Consider the following 17,860-nt stretch of genomic DNA (forward strand, 5'->3'; position numbering starts at 1 on the left):
TGATTTCTTACAAAGGTGCGAATTGGCCTCAAAACCACGATCGTTATCAATTTTTTGCTAAGCAAGCTTTTGAGATGGGAATGGTTGACCTCATTCAAATTTCAGTGAAAAAAGGATTTCATGGTACACAAAGGTCTGGACTTGCCTCTTTAGTGATCTAGATTTTTAGAACGCCACGACGTTAGCAAAGTTTTAACCATAGATTTAAATAGCCCGAAGGGCTAGATGGAATGCTTTGAGCTCTTCCAAGCAAAAAAAAATGAAAATCGCAAAAAATGTTTCTGCTATTGTTTTCGAAAACCCGCGAAGCTTCTGATTGGTCAAGCGCTGAAATTCTATTGTAATGTCACGTGATTTAGGTAGGATTTCCTACCTAACCTTGACGCACACTTTTCAGCAAAAGCACGATATCCAGCCGTTCGGGCTCTATAAATCTATGATTTTAACACAGCAATGGCTTCTTTGCAGGTACAACTTTGGGAAAGCTCTCTGATCAAAGATGGTGGATATATAGCTTAGTCCAGAGTTTATAAAATTCATTGGCTCTATACAAGGTCTAGTTAACGTAGTATTAGGTCAAAACTAAACGATCTTATCGTCTACACAAGACTAAAAAAGGGAATAGTTGAGGAGGTGGGATAAATTTGAAAATGGTGATTAGCCCGGGGCGGAGTAAGCAGTGGCGGAGGTGTTTACAGTTGTTCCAAAACTCTACCGCCACTATTTTCCCGTAAACCACCCTGACGCCCTGACTCTGCGCATATTTACTTTCCCGCGTTTACTGACCCTCTAAACCAGAAGCAGCAACCGACCTAAAATTAACAAATATCTGTTCTGATTTGCCAGCTGGAAGGATTTCTCCGAAATTAAGAACAGTTCCTCGTTTTCCAAGGGAGAAATTTTTACTTCAGAACAGATATTTTGAAGTCCCCCTTCGGTGGATGCTTTCGCTAAACGTCTAGGTCTGAACGTGTACAGAAATTACACAACTCTGTTGATCTTGTTGATTTTCCTTTAGTTACGCTCAAAAGTTAGGTGTGGTCGTTTAGAAATGCGGTTGAAGTTTAGGTAGACAGGCTGTTTATGTGTTGAATATAATATTTTTGCAACATATTATTATAAAGTAATTTATAAGGTGTTTTTAAACGGCTTCTGGCTATAGCACAATTGGTTTTCTCTCCCGCAGTTGATGATTGTTTCATGCTTGTAATTTTGTCAAGACAATCACTTGTTAATTAATAATTTCTAATGTGAAGACTATGCTATGCTAGAAAGATACACACCTTTGGAAGGATATTTCCTAGAGGAAAATAATCTAAAGATAAATTCTTTTTTGAAAAATAGAAAAATATGTCGATTTTTTCTACTGTTTTATTTTAAATCTGTGTCCAGATTTTTCTTATCATTCCTATATAAAAAGTTACAGCACTGTGAAGTTGGTCATGTTTTTTGGTCATTTTTGGTTGTTTTAGGCCTACTTCAAAAGGCTGTAACTTTTTATCCAAGAAAGATACAAAAAATCTGAACACAGATTTGAAATCAACATCATTTTTCGGTTTTCCAAAAATCTTTTGTCCTTTAGGTCTTAAGTTTCACGTTGAAACTCTACTTTTATTTCCAATCCTAAGTTAAGGCACTTGAAAACCCGGGGGTGCACTAGGGTTGCGAGCTGACGGGGGGGGCGCCGCCCGACTTTCGAACTTTGGACCCTTACCGGGACTAAAAAGGAGAAAATAAAGGAAAATTTTGGGAATTTTACGACCCTTAGGGGGACAAATTTGACCAATTTTGACCAAATTTCGATCTTTCAGGGGGTAGAAAGTTCAAATTTTCTTATTTTTCCGACCCTTAGTGGGACTTTGGAAATCCAAAAAAGGTACCCTTAAGGGTGGCACATACCGTACCCTCCATTTGCCTAAGTACCCCCCCCCACCCGGGCTTGAAAACTACTTGTGGTTTTAAAAGTTTGGCTGGGAATAAATATTATGGCCATCCTTATAGCCTAAGGTGAGAAAACGACAACAACTTAATGAAGGCCAAATAAGAAAGTGTGGGCCCCTTAATAACACTTTCTTATTTGGCCTTCATTAGTCAAATTTTGAATGGTTGATTTCCGTAATAAATAGTTCAATTTATACTGAGACGGAAAAATAGTCTGAGACGAGTAGTTTGTAAAATGTGATCTTTGGAGGAGATCCTATTTATTGAAACATGAATGGAAAGTACACTCCTCCATAATGCTTATTTTCTAAATTGCTCGTCTCAGACAAATTAAACGTCTCAGTATAAATAGAACTAATGTATGAGACATCAATGTTCCAACTTTCGTCATTATTAAATCCTACGCATTTTGTTATTTTCTATGAGTGGTGTTTATCGAAAATCCGTTGGCTGTTTTCCTGAACAATGTTCCTCTTTCTTCTCAGTCTCTACTGATAATGGAAGAATGACTTTCAATAGACGATATCGGCTTAACATGAAAACTCAGATTTGATCCCCGAGAATTCCCCACAATGCTTTGAGTGGAAAATATTTCACCGTGAACTTTTTTCCGCGCAAAGCATTGTGGGGAATTCTCGGGGATCAAATCTGAGTTTTCATGTTAAGCCGATATCGTCTATTGAAACATACTGATCATTACTACTGTTGAAAAATAATAACATTTGACTGTATTTAAAATTACGGCAAAAATTCATATCCTACTCTACTGGGTATCCAGACTCAAAATTTCAGAAAAGAAAGCCTTACTTCAAAATACAAAGTTTGAATGACACAGTCTGCGAGTGAACCCTTATTGACAGAATCTCAAAACTTTGGAAACCCAGGCAGACACACATAATTACTTACTATAAAACCTCTTTTACAAACTCAAAAGCCTTTCAAAACTACTTTAAACTACATCCAAACGCCAGCCACATTCATACAGGCTCCTTTTCATCAGCCATTTTGTTTAGAAATGAACCTGTGTTTTCATTTTTATTTGTTTAGCTTATTTTGCAATGTCAGCTTTTTTCCATAAATTATGCGCACGCATCGAAAAATATCGAAAACCCTGCGAAAATTCTGTTCAGTGACTGGGCGCGTATTGACCAATTAGATACACTCGCATATGCAGGGACAGATATCCCTGCAGAGGAGTTAGTTGGACCAGACCGTAAACCAGAAACATTATCTGAAAAAACTAGACGGTGTAATAGTTTACGGTCTGGATATCCAGGCCAGTCCTACTCCTTTCTCTATAGTTACGACATCAGCATGAGTATAAAGTTATGCAACTGAACAACATGTTATTTTGGAAACTGAAAGTGGAGGAAATTTAGCGTTTCATTTAATTTTAGAATTTTACGATCATCAGTAATGACCGTAATGACCATAATAAACTTACTTACAAATTAATAAACGTTTATTTTATGTTTCTGTTCAAAAGTCATCAGACAATTTCATTTCGAAATTATTTCAATAAATCATTAGCTTGCTATAATTGCATAATTATTCAATGTTGTTTTTCTAATGAAATTTGGTTGGATAAAAAATTCACAATCGGACATTGTTACAGGGACCCAATAGTTGTCATGAATCCGTATATGGGCTTTTTTGTTGCCCAGAATTTATGAACTTGAAAATCCACTTTTTCTTTGTGTAAATGTAAGAATGTCGAAGATTTCCTGCATGAATGCGTGAATTTTACATCGAATTTTTGGATATTTCCGATTTCTGATTTCCCCGAAATCTTCCCTAAAAATGTTTTTATAAAAATTGGGTTCGCGTGAATTTCGAAAAATTGTGTGTTTGACTTGGTTCCTTTTTGACAGCCCTTAACTTGATTCAGGGACGTTTTTCAACGATAGATATAAAGTCTATTCACGATAAGTGTGCACTCTTTTTTCATTTACCTATAACTTTTGAAGGAATTCTTCAATTTTTATAAATTTGGTATCATTGGAAAGATATTAGTGAGTGGAACAATTTGAAATAAAAAAATCTTTAAAAAGATTATAAAAATGAAGATGAAAATGAAGAAGAAAAAAATGAAGATCTTGTAGAAAAGTGCTATAACTATCATTTTCACTGAAGTAAATCCTTAATCATCGAACGTCATGACTGTGAAAAAAATTCTCAAAAATAATCATTCAGTTAAAAGATATCAAACAAAGTTATAAGCTGATTGACGTCTAAAAACGCTGTTTTCTGCAGTTTTTTGCTGTTTTTTGGGGTCAATCACTTATTAACTTTGTACCATAACTTTATATTGAATAAATATTTTAATAAAATTTTTCCACAGTGATGATCTCCTAAGATCAAGAAATCTCTCCAGTGAAATTGAAAGTTGTAGCACTTTTCTACAAGATCTTCATTTTTTTCTTCTTCATTTTCATCTTCATTTTTAAAATTTTTTTAAAGATTTTTTTATTTCAAATTGTTCCACTCACTAATATCTCTCCAACGATACCAAATTTATTAAGATTGACGAATTCCTTCAAAAGTTATAGGTAAAAGAAAAAAGAGTGCACACTTATCGTGAATAGACTTTAATATATAGTATAATATATAAGTGAACATAAAAAACACAGTTGTGTATGCGACGTTTCGACGGTTGTCTTTATCAAGTTGAGTATAATATATAATATATACTCTTAGGTTCCAGATAAACGCCCAACCCCCGTTTATTAATTTTTAAGAATATTTTCAGCTGTCAAAGAGAAGGCCTCTTATTTTGCTCGAAGTAACCAAAAATCAGGTCTCAAAAGTCGGACCCTTACAGTGCAGGAAAAATTTGGCTGAAAATCAACCCTTATAGTGCAATGTTTCGAAATTTTTTGCCCTTGTTGAAATTTCTCAAATTTTACCTCAAAATTTGGTATTTTCTCAATTTTTTCTTTATTGAAACATAAACAAAGGGTGCACTCACCGATATCTGTAAAGCCCGAAGGGCTAGATAGGTAACTTTAAGCTTTCTCCAGCAAAAAAAAAGTGAAGCAAAAATTTGACTTTTTAAATTTCGTGCCGATGGATAGGATCTAGCATTTCAACTGTTTTCGGAGCGCGAGATCAAAATAAGTAGGCGGCAAACGCTATTTCACATCTCTCAAACCGGTGAAATTGCATATTTTAGTCACGTGACTTTGGTAGGAAATCCTTCTAAACCTAGGCTTCACTTTTCGATAAAAGCCGCAAATCTAGCCCTTCGGGCTTTACAGATCTGTGGGTGCACTACGAACATATACTACAAAATACTACTTAAGTTAAGAAACTTAAGTTATATCGCCAGAGGTAAGACTATGAAGAAAGGAAAAAGTAAAACAAGGTGTGACGTGGAGAGAGCTATGGTTGTAGCAGACTAAAATAACGCACCACTGCAACTTCCAGATTTATGGATATATTCAACGACAGAAAGAAATTTAGCTTGATTTTAAATTAAAGTCAAGCTTTCATCACCGTATAATAAAAGCCGACAAAAATAAGAAGGGTTTAGTGGGAGGAAAACTTGTAGTTCTTAGTCTTGTAGTTTGTCGAATAGAGATTTTCTCGCATGGGAATATATAGAGCAGTGCAGAAAAAAGTGCTGAGTATTTTCAACTAAGTTAGTTCGACAACCACAAAAGGGTCTAAAGTATCACGAAAACCATGTCTAAATTTGTGTTCATTGGAGATGACTGAACCTTACCCGAAGTCGATTTAGAAAGACCACACCTTGATTGTCAAAAACATCAAAAACACGAGATTGTTTGGGTCTCAAAAATTTTAAAATTGCATTCTTAAAGGTCTTAACAGAAGGTAGATCTCTTATATCCACGTCCAGGACATTCCACTGTGATATGCAGTGAGGAAAAAAAGTATTACGAAAACGCTCAGTTCGTATATTAAGAGGATAAATAGGATTTCTTGTTCTTATGTTAACTGGCTTTGTAAGCCTTGCTGGCAGATAGTTACGCAAGTAAGACGGAGCTTGGTTATTTATGATTTTATAGGAAAAACCTTTTCCCACTTGCTCACAAATCAACCCTTACAGTGCACATTCCAAATTCCAAAAAACCTACCCTTAAGGGCCACACATCCGGTAGGTCACTTACCTGGAGTGCCCCCCCCGGGTTTTTGTGTTTTCAGAAGTACAATTTCCAACCCCCCTGTTTATATGGAACCTAATGGTAGTGGTATAATTGTCGCAACATTATTTCATTTTCTTTCAGTAAGCTTAATAAAGAAAGAAATTATCAATAAATCATTTACTCGGTAGGACCCAGGAAAATTCTCCAACTTCGATCACTTTAAAAATAATTTTCGCTTTAGCTAATTACCTGGTGAAAAGAGTGAAAATTTGGATGAGATCAAAGGATTTTCTTTCTGACCATCATATCAAAATGATTTTCCCACTTGCACCCTAATGACAAAAATAATTTCACCCCCCCCCCCCATTTAAATTGTTATGAGTTGATAGTTCAAATTTAACGAACGTGTAATTTCACGTGTCAACCCCTGTCCGAGGGGGGTACCACTACTTCTATTCATCAAGGGTTCAATGCACTGGCTCAATGACAGAGTTAGGCTTCATATTAGAGAGTTTCATAAATCATAATTTAAAGGTAAGAATTTTTGTAAATAACCCTTCCCCTGCCTTTTCCGTACTAATTGTCGATATACCCGACACGAACTTTGAAGCTACTCGAAATTATATTTTTTCAGAGTTGTCAGTAGTGTATTGTGTTTTGTGTTTTGACAGAAACAAAAAATTGGTCTTTTGAGTGAAACTTTCAAAAAATGGCCAAAAATTTTATGAAATCAAAGAATGACCTTTTTGATTGATTATACCTCGATTTTTTTGCTTATCGTTAGAAAGATAATTCAATTGGAAAGAGGTTTTGAACCACGTGTAATTAAAGAGTACAATTAAAATCACGTTTTTATTTTTTATTTTGACAGGTGACATTTGTTTTGACTTTGTATCCCGCTGCATACATTTTGTTTACAAATTTCGTCAGTACTTTTATGTCCCTATAAAAGTTGATACACTTTTTCTTTATAAGAACCAGTAAAATTTTTCCTGCAGGCTCGGCTGTTCTTATTTTGTTGGTACGTTGAGCCTCAAATTTGCTCTTATCATGTTCTTATTTATATTTGTAATCAAGTTATTTTAGGTTTTTACCCAATTTTTTACGACTTGACCCCTAAATTGCTTGAAATTTAATGATTTTAGCCTCAGCATTGTTCTTAAATTGATTTTATTTTTTGGTGATTTTGAGCCTCATTATTCTATGAGCTGAATTTCATCGGGAAAAAAATCAATATAGAGTAGCTGTAAAGAATTTTCAATGGTATAATGAAATAATGTTCCTATCGTGCAGCTTTGTTTTGAATTCCGTCATAATTGTCATCAGCGGAAAACCGGAAGGTTGTATTTACAGCGGCATTTTATTTTTCCCGTTGTTTCCCCCAAAAATATTGCGTTAATACTATTAATAATTTCATCAAAATTTTCTCCCAAACAAAATATTTTCGTCAGTCACTCATTTCACATTATACAATAGAGTAATTAGATTTAATTTGTTTTCTTGTAATTAAATTTTTATCTTCTTTTTAACAAATCATGCTCTTTATCTCTATTGTCTATGAAAGAATCGCACTTTGTACTTCGCACATGGATATGCAATAAGTAATTTTCCTGTGGAGAAACTTTGCTTTGCGTAGTTTTTCGATCTATAATTATGTAAAGACCAAATCTGTCGTAAAACACAAAGCCTTCCTTTGTTTGAGTTATGTAACAAAGAAACACAAGCTGGTAAATAATTATTCGGTCCAGCAGGCGCCGGTATGTATAAAAGTCAGCATCATAGCATATTCAATTATTGAACTTTCATACTTTTCAAGAACTCACAACATTGAAGCTTGGTTAAGAAAAATACAATTCGATTTTGCTAGAATAGCTTTACAATGAATTTAACAACTTCGGCTCCGGCAGATAACCCGTTTGGTGGCTCTGAAGGCGGAGAGGCTGTTGATGCATTATGGGTTATTATGGCAACTTTTATCATCTTCACAATGCAATCTGGTTTCGGCTTATTGGAATCAGGTAAGCTCGCATATGTTGCGAATTTCTCGAATTTAATTGTTTTTAGTTAGTTTTCCATAAAATTACCAACAATATGGTATACTCAAAGGTCCCTGATACCCCTTTGTCTCATACCTTTATTCTCTACGTTTAATTTTTTTTATTTTCCCTTTTTCCAGGAATAGTCTCAAGAAAAAGCGAGTCAAATGTGATGGTGAAAAATGTTCTCGATGTCTGTCTTGGTGGAATCACATTCTGGTTGTTTGGTTTCGGTTTCATTTTCGGACCTGACTCTAGTGAAAATGTGAATAAATTCAGTGGAACAGGACATTGGGCAGTTACTGTAGATGTGGAAAATGAAGCAGCTACTTATACGCAAATGTTTTTTCATCTGTCGTTCTCCACGGCTGCTACCACTATCGTCTCAGGTTGGTTTTTTATAATGATAATTAATTCTTGGCAATTTCACAACTATTAAGATCTCTCTTGTCATGACTCATTAATCCTTATATAGGTTCGTCTCCCCCTCTATCCAACAAAGTTAACCAAGCTAACCATGAGAAAGTATAAAGATCTGTCAATCAGATTTAGAATTTTCTTATTGTTAACAATGAAACTTTTTAACATTAGAAAACTAATATTCGATAATTTGTTTTTTACTTTTAAGGTGCTGTGGCTGAGCGTGTCCATCTTCCATCGTACATGATTTTTGCCGCTATCAACACAGGTTTCATCTACGTTTTTCCTGCACATTGGGCGTGGGGTGATGGTTGGTTGGGTCAAGAAGCTTTCTTCGATTTTGCTGGCTCATCAGTGGTCCATATGGCGGGTGGTATTGCCGCTCTTGCTGCCGCCATCATCTTGGGTCCACGCCATGGGCGTTTCGATACTAAAGGCGCATATGGCATGTCAAGCCCTACTAATGTCATTTTGGGAACATTCTTTTTGTGGTGGGGATGGATTGGGTTCAACTGTGGCTCCACCTTCGCTGTCACTGGAGGTGGTTGGAAAATTGCCAGTAAAACAGCAGTTGTTACGATGAATGGAGCTATGGCTGGAGGATTATCAGCTGTTTTCCTTTCTGCTATACTTTACTTATCACACAGACGAAAGTATATTTTAGACATCACGTTTTTAGCATCTGGTATTTTGGGCGGATTGGTTGGCGTGACTGCTTGCGCCCCTATTATTCGACCCTGGGAAGGTCTTTTTCTTGGATTCGTTGGAGGAATGATTGCTAATGGAGGTAAGATAGTATTGAATTTGAATCATAAATAACCTCATAGCTCATACAATCAGTGCCATAATATATTGGCACTTTTGGCTAATTTACCATTTTTCGAAAATTGAAGATCGAGCGAGAATGTCAACTTCAGGCCTTCAACTTAATTTCATCGATTATTTCGATCTGGGAGGGATTTATTGGCTATATTTCAAGCCCTAATGGACCATTTTTGAACTTTTGGATCCTCAAATCCTAAGTTCGTAAGTCTTAAATCTAGCGTTAAAACTCAGAGTTATAACTCTACCCTTCGAATCTATTTTAGAGCACTTGCAAATCGATTGTGGTTTCAAAACACCCCAGTAAATTTCCCTTTTGTGCCAAGTATTTTGTGACTGATTGTAGTTCGAAGTTTAAGGCTATACACTTAACAGTGCTTGCGTTAAAATTTGTATTAAAAAGAAGAGGTTAAAAGAGTCGTCAAATGTATGCCCTTGCATTTATTCAGTGACAAGTCAACTTGGTAACCTCGTACACAGTCACTTCAAAGTGTCTTTTTATCTCGGTTTTTGCCTTGCGGTGGCCTTTTAAATGAAAAATGTTGTATTTAAATCTCCGAATCTTTTTTTTCTCTAGTCAACGAACTGTTAATCAAATTGAAGATTGACGATCCAGTTGGAGCTTTTGGAGTTCATTATGCTGCTGGATTATGGTCGATGATCGCTACTGGTTTCTTTGCAGAGAAAATCCCTGGTATTGGTTTAGCTCCGGAAGATGGCGTCTTTAAGGGCGGTAATGGTGGCCTATTGGCGTGGAATCTTGCTGGATGTTTGGCAATCACTTTGTGGAGTGGTGGTTTAGCTACTATCGTGGTAAGTTATTTTAACTACTTGTACTTATTGTTAAATTGTTAAATTGTTAATACTAGTCTCGTCACAAAACCTTTAGCCGTTCTCCCAGATCTCTCCATAAAAATCAAAAGGGAACTATTGAAAACTCTTGAAATTAATTTAAGATCTTATATTGACAAGCCCAATATTTGAATAAACCATTAATTGAAAGATTTAACTTTAATTTATCCATCTAATTCAATACCTATCCAATATTTCTATCAATACAAAACTATCCTCTCTTTTCTTTTCAGTTCTTGACACTGAAATACACAATTGGAATCCGTATGTCTTTGGATCATGAATTGAAAGGCTCTGACGCGGTTGAGCATAACATCCATGAGGTACCCAAACCTCAAGAACGAAACCACGCCCTGGGAAAGACGGTTGAATATCCTGAGAGAGAAAGCCCTGTTCATGTTCAAATGGTCAAAGCAAATAATTTTGCTGCTTAAGAAAACTTTTCAGATTTTATATTTAAAGTATTTTGAACTTTCTTTGAGAAAGATCAATATTAAAATTTGTATATATTTTTTTGTCTAGAATTTTGTAATGAAATAGTTAAATTTGAGAACATATCTTTTTAAGCATAAAACTTATTACTTTCTATACAGGCCATTAAGTTTTCAGACCTTCGGACCTATTGGACCAGTTTTCAATATCAGTTAATCAAAGTCTTTTATCTTGGTTTTTTAACCATTTGAAACCTTTACACTCAAAAAATTAAATGGCTTCACATGAAATTAATCGACAGTAAGTATCGATATTGGACAAATTCTTCACTAAATTGATTCAGCAGAAATTCCAAGGTCTCTTATTCGTTGTTTGTCGTTTGTCTGACAAACATATCCTGTTTTGACGGTTAAGATGAAAAAGGTGGATAATTACTGAATTCCGAAAATTAATAACACACCCAATTTCTAGTGTCCGCTGTCTCAAAAAGCATGATTTGACTTAGTCACGTGATTAACATGCTTTTGAAACGTGATAGTACCATCTAAAATTCATTCACATTTAACCACTAATTGGTTCTTAGTTATTGATAATTGTAATGTCCTGGGTCGAATCTATTATTTGTAAAAAACAATATTTTTTCAACATGGATCTTCGTGATCCAAATGTTTGATTTCAGTCGATATCATAGAGACAAATTTACCCTCTAGCTATTTTTTGGAGTCACCTGCCAACTGTTCTAAGCATGTTCTCAAAAGGTATGGCTGTTTGCAGTTGTTCAACATATGAAAGAAACAGCGGGTAGACTATGTATGAAGAGGAGTATGCTTACACCCTCTTCTTACAGACCCACGGGAACCCTTCCCACTGGAAAAATGGGCCAAAATATGGTCCCGGTGGAAAATTATACTCAAAATTTTATCCACACTTAAAATAATCAAATAGACCAATCCTCACTGCAAAATATTATGCTAATTTTTCCCATACCCACTGAATCTTCTGACTTGAAAGCAAAAGAATTGAAATCCCCAGCCATAGAAAATATGGGAATATTAATCCCCATCGAGTCTCAGTCCGATATTTTTATCCCTACTACCGCTACTATTACTTTTATCACGAATTTATCTAAGAAAAACTGAGGTTGGGAATTTATTCGGATTGTATTCAGTTCCAATCTTCACGGCAAGCGCCAGACTTGTTTTGTCATCATCAACCGACTAAAACATTACCTAATTTATGTTTTTAAACTTTTAAAATCCACGAGGGTAAAATAAAAATTGCGATTTTTTGGCCGTCCTTATTTTTTCAAGATTTTGACAGATCAGGAGTTCTCCGTCTCCGTCGCAGAAAAATACTGATACATAGATTCGCTTTTATCTGGAGTTGGGTGCAGGTGATGGACTAAAGATACCAATGTCACTGCGGGTTATAACATTCCACTATACATAGTGCCACAGTTGTTCTACATGCAAAAGACTTAGTGTTTTTAGAAGCCTGTTCAAGTACTTTACTTGCTATAAGAAGCTGTGAGTGTCAACGTTTAATTTTCAGGTCGAATCACAAAGTTACTAGTACTCTCTTAGCCAATTCCTTTGTTCGTTTGCTCACGTTTCACTACAACCTTCAGGTTTAAAGTCTGACTTTTGTTGTGTTGATAATTGGTTCTGTATCGATTACAATTAAACGACATATTTGTCTAATTATTGCAATCAAGTGAGATTTAGTGAAGATATACGATTGTTTAATGATTTGGATTTGGGATAAAACTCTTAGCCTGATAATCTAATTTGTCTGGTACCTTTTTACATAGAAAATCTATGCCAACATAATCTGCAGTAAAGACAAAAAGAATGTGACTTTTGATATAATGAGATGGTGGTTTTGTGCATAAGGAGTGGGATCATGGCGCTCTAAATGTGACCTTGAATATTATTCGATAAACGCCCCTCTTCTTTTATTAAAACACCCCTCTTAAAATCCAAAACATTAATAAACTTTTATTCGAAGTACCATGGTATATAAAGTAAATGCCATTCTCACCCGAACTTTAAATTCTGCAAAACACTAAAATACCCCCAGTATATTCTGCCACCATTGCACTTTTCGGACACGGAATTCGATTGGCTCTTAAAATCAAGTGATTGCATTTATATTCTTAGATAATACCGTCAACTGCTCTAACTTGGGACGATTGGTCGAAACATGGGACTTGTTGATATCTGGCCTGTATTTTCACTTACTGTTAAATCTCTTTGACAGCAAATTTGTTTTGATAACTCCACCGAGTTTATCAATCATACTTTCCGTCACAACATGTCACGATAACTTTCACTGACAGCGCGCCCTTTTTAACTTTTTTGTTTTCATTCAAAATGACCAGACGTCTATTGGAGAATTAGAGAACGCCCGCAGCCTAACCACCATCGCCCGATGGGATAAACAAATAACGAGTGTGTAACTTACTGCGTGAGTGACGTCAAACGCTCCATCGTTTTGCCACTAATTTGGTATTCTTCGTTCCAGACATTTGCGTGTGTTCCACTACGGATTATTTTCATATTTCGATTTAAAAGCTTACTCGGTGCGAAAGAGAAATCGTGTATTTTTTAGTACGCCGTTCATTAACTCAAATTAAATGACTTTGGAGGTTTGGTGAAATGGTGGCCGAACTGCCGTCCCATGTCTTGTCAGATAGTCCCAAGTTAGAGCAGTTGATGGTAACACCTGCTTCTCACAGACCCACTGGAACCCCTTCCCACCGGAAAAATTGGCCAAAATACGGTCCCCGGTGGAAAATTTTCCTCCAATTTTTGTCCCCACTGAAAATAATCAAATAATCCAAACCCTCACTTCAAAATAATTTAATATTTTTCCCATATCCTCCCCATTGAATATTTTTTACATTTACGTTACACAACTTTGAATTTTAATTAGATTACAACTCATCCTTAATTATATATAGATTGTTTCAGGCACTAAGATAGCGAATCCCCTCCTTATCACCGCGTGTCATCTAAGAGATAAGACTATACGTACCTTTTTTATAAGAATGTACTTTAGATGAGGGTCAAGTATTCTAAAGGAATTGCCGAAATTGAGGGTGAAAATTTTTTAACATGTTCTTTAGACCATTGGAATGATAACATCTGAATTTCTGTTGTTCTATCTCTGTCGTATTTGATGACTATTTGTTGATCAAGAAATCAGTAATGTAGCATCTTTAATGGTAAATTTTATTGGTTTGTCGTTAATACTTACTTCTCAGTGCGTTTTAGACATTAATGATATGCCCTTGATGATACACTTGCATTATGAAATCATTGTGCAGGAAAGATCAACAATAAGAAATTTAAACAAGCACAAGATGGCTGGGCTGAAAGAACTCAAAAATTAATAAAGTGCCTCGAAATGCCTTCACAATATTTCAGTGAAATCTTTTTAGAAATCAATGAAATAGTACATCAAGATCATTCTGTGAAAATTTCAAGTCAGCACCTTCAAAATTTATCATTCAAACTGACAGGAAAGTTGTCATCTTGAATATAGTTTTTATAATTTTAATTTTGGCGAAAAACTATCGTTTCCACAAAATACCCCTAAGATATGTTCAAAATCAGTTCAAGTGTTCTATTGGGTACAGATTCAAAGATATCTAGCAATAAAAAAGCTTTTTGTGAAGATAAATAAGAAAAAAAATTCAAAAACTATCTACCAATAATAAACCGACAATCTTGATGTTCTTATAAAGCTCGGAGACAGAGATAGAACAGCAATTAACTGAAAAGACAATACGGTACATATTCCAGCCGCGGCTTTCTTATACTATGTTTAGACTATGGAGTCGTTTATACAGTAAAGCGTTCTACGATTATTGTTACGGGATTAATTTTGTATAAACTGATATTGTTCCATCCATTCCTTTTTGCTTTATTTCTACTATGTCTGAATTAGTCGTCTAGTTTGCTATAGACTATGTATTCTTAATTTTATAGGCTTTTATACAAACTGAGAAATGACCAATTTGAGAATTTGGGACTTTTGAGTACACATTGGGAGCTAAAATTATACTTCTACCTCTAAGTTTCAATTTAAGTCTGTCAAAAGAAGCTGTTTTTTCTGTTAATCAAATACAAAAATTCTTAAAATATTCTGTGAAACAGATCCTAAAAGGGTATTCTTAGGGTATTCTTGTAATGTAGCCAATCTTCATCCTGATATTCTTATAGAAGATGTTCTTATAAAAAAGCGTGTTTTGTTCTTTTGCCGCACTAATTGCACTCTTTAATTTACAAAGATATAATTTCATTAACATTCGTAATCAATAACATCAAATCTTGTCTTATTAACTTCTATACTATAGTTCCTAGATCCGTTAAGGCAGAAACCCCTACCTTGCATAACTGTAGGTATTCACAGTTGATGCTCTCTAATTCGATTTTTAAGGGAAATTGGAATTTCATGTTAGCAAGGGAGGGTCGTTGACGGATACTTTCAATATTGTCTCATAAACGGAGCACCCTCGACTCCAGGTCTTTCCTGACCCCCTTACGCTATTGATAATTCTGATGTAACCAACAAAACTATGGCATGTTATACATTTTCTGTTATTCAAACTATTCCTGAATCTGAAAATTCAAAAATTGCATTGAAAATATTTGATGAAGAAGAAAATGAAGACTTTTGCGAGGAAGAGTATTTCAACTTTGAAGAGCTTAGTTTTGGCGAAGAAAAAACATTTTGAAACATTTTTCGCAGTAGATGGTGTATCTTTTACCGAACAATAAAAATTTTTGCGGAAAATTTTTGTAAATGCTTCTTTGTCTCAAAATCTTCAAAATAGTGGTTTTTCATCAATTTTGCATCTGGATTTTGCTTAAAAAAACATGCATAACTTTTGACACATCTTTTTAGAAAAATTTTCCGCAAAATTTAAAATAGTTCAATTCTTTGCGGACAGTTTGAAAAAAGTTAGAAACAAAAAGGTTAATAACCCATTAAAAATTAGCACTTTTTATAAAAGAAGGTGATGCAACATATCATTAACGTCTTTTTAAAGTTCATAACGTAATTTTTGCAATTAAGTTCTTAACTACTCTTAAGGGGTTTGATTAAACAGCAATTTATAAAGGCAATTCTTTGTTAAAAGTGTCAAAGAATCTAAAATATAACTTTTATGTTCAGATACTAAAATCAATTTTCTGACTATGGTCAGAGCCCTTAAGACTTACGAACTTAGGATCTGTTGATCCAAAAATTGTCAAATAAGATTCAGAATATACCTAGCCTGAAAGTCTGTAAGCCCCATATTCGATTACATTTAACAGATATCTCAACATATTCCTCAATATATTTCTACGTAGATTGAAGGTGTAGTTATCTAATAATTAAAAATCTCAACCGTTAAAGTTGTCAATAACTTTCAATTTTGTTTTTGATTACAAGCATAACTTTAGGTCATGGTGATCTCATTATTATACTCAGCCAGGATATGCAAAGGTATTCAAAATCCCTTTCTAATTAGTGATGATGATCAATTTTGACCACCCAGCTTTCTTTATTATCTGTGTAACTTTAGGTTTCGTTGATCCCCTTTTGATTACCGTGAGTGAATATTTAACTGTGCCAGCTGGGTACCGCTTCTATTCAGCGCACATTCTATGAGAAAAAAAGTGACAGGGCAATTAGTTAACCCAGGAAGTATATTTATTTTTTCTAGGAAACTTTTACCTCCTACAGGAAAAAAAGGACTGCCCTAAAGTCTGTCTTAGAATTATTTGCAGCGGAGATAAAAGAAGCTATAAATTTTGATAGAATTCGAATCAGATAGCGGTCTTGTGCTTTTTGAAAAGACAAAAAGGAGTGAAATATCATTAAAAAGAAAAAACTCAAAAAAGATCGGAAAATGAAGATTAAAAATGGAAAAGAAGAAATTCATCTTCTTCAATAATTATGCTATAATTATATAATTTTCACATGAGTGATTCTTTGATCTTAGAACATTATTGATTTCAAAGAAAATTATCCCATCGAAAGATATACACGCTTTTTATGGTGACATGGGGACAATTGCTCCCCCGGGTATCCCCCAGACAATTGCCCCCAGGACAATCACCCCTAGACAATTTCATTATTTTTGCAAATCCAAACTTAGAAGCTGAGTAGATAAGGAACTCAGTAAGGGACTTTGAGGCAGAGATTCTCTTGGAAAATAAGGAACTCCAGGCTCTGAGAGCACAGTTAGGGTTTATTATTAAAAAAAACGTGCAGTCCAAAGTTTATCACTTTTATTAAAGTCTATTCACGATAAGTGTGCACTAAATTTTGCTTTGCTTGTTATTTCTCAACCAATGCTTCAATCCTAAATCTTTTAGCCAAAGAGAGAAAATACCCAAAAATTTTAAAATAATAAGGGACAAAAAAATCCTAACCTTCTCAAGTTGTCTCCACAGTTTTGGTCACCCCGCCACGCTAGTTATTCTGATAATTCTATAGTCTGGACTGTTATCAACGTAAAAGTCACGTTAAAGAATTGAAAATTTACAAACGACTTCCGTCTGGTTATACCGACTTCGGACGTAGTACAAAAATTATATTAGATACCTCTCTGCTTAAAGCTCAGAAATTAAGAGGTAGATCAAGAGTAAGTGGAGCAATCCAGGAAGATAGAGAGTGGCGCCCTCCTCATCCTTTGGTTAGGAAGAGGAGCCTTCAGTTCACCTCCAGCTGTGGTCAAACTTACTTACTTTTTTTATGTGGAAACTGATCTATTGCTTTTATGTAATGAAGTCCCCAAGCAAATTTCCTGATCAAGCCAAACAATTCTCATCAAGCTATCACGCCGAAAATATTCTCTCTTCACGCCATTACATCAAAAGAATTATTTTTTCATTACATTTTTTTTTGCACGCCAGTCGGGCTGGAACGGTATCACGCGGGAAAAGTGAGCGTAGGAGTTAGGTACGGCTATCACGCCAAAAAATGTCCAACCACGCTATCACGTAAACCACGGGGAGCCTCCGTAATAAGTCACATACTCATTACCGGAGAAAAATATATGTTTTTCATAATAATGATCGTGTTGAATTTGGCGAGGCTTTAAATTTGGCGAATTCCTCAAATACGATTCCATGAACGATTCCCACCAAAACTAACCCTTTTAAAAATGTTGATCATCGAAAGAACGATAAATTTCATCTGAGTAAACAAACTTGTAAACGATGATGCTATATCAAGCCAATGCATCAATTTGAA

At 35.0% G+C, this 17,860-nt stretch overlaps 2 protein-coding genes across 2 annotated transcripts in view; one reads left to right on the forward strand and one right to left on the reverse strand.

Annotated features, from left to right (window-relative positions):
- The window catches only part of LOC136814452 (uncharacterized), a 792,139-nt gene that overhangs the window by 212,179 nt on the left and 562,100 nt on the right, over positions 1–17,860 (reverse strand). The gene's annotated exons all lie outside the window — the stretch shown is intronic.
- LOC136814399 (putative ammonium transporter 3) lies at positions 7,673–10,751 on the forward strand. Its single transcript, XM_067070939.1, has 5 exons — positions 7,673–8,065; positions 8,224–8,472; positions 8,712–9,290; positions 9,903–10,138; positions 10,411–10,751. The coding sequence occupies exons 1-5, from the start codon at positions 7,927–7,929 to the stop codon at positions 10,609–10,611; spliced, it is 1,404 nt and encodes a 467-aa protein (XP_066927040.1). The 5' UTR covers positions 7,673–7,926; the 3' UTR covers positions 10,612–10,751.

The sequence above is a fragment of the Clytia hemisphaerica genome, unplaced genomic scaffold (genome assembly GCF_902728285.1).
Source record: "Clytia hemisphaerica strain Z4C2 unplaced genomic scaffold, Clytia hemisphaerica genome assembly, whole genome shotgun sequence".
Taxonomy (NCBI): Eukaryota; Metazoa; Cnidaria; class Hydrozoa; order Leptothecata; family Clytiidae; genus Clytia; species Clytia hemisphaerica.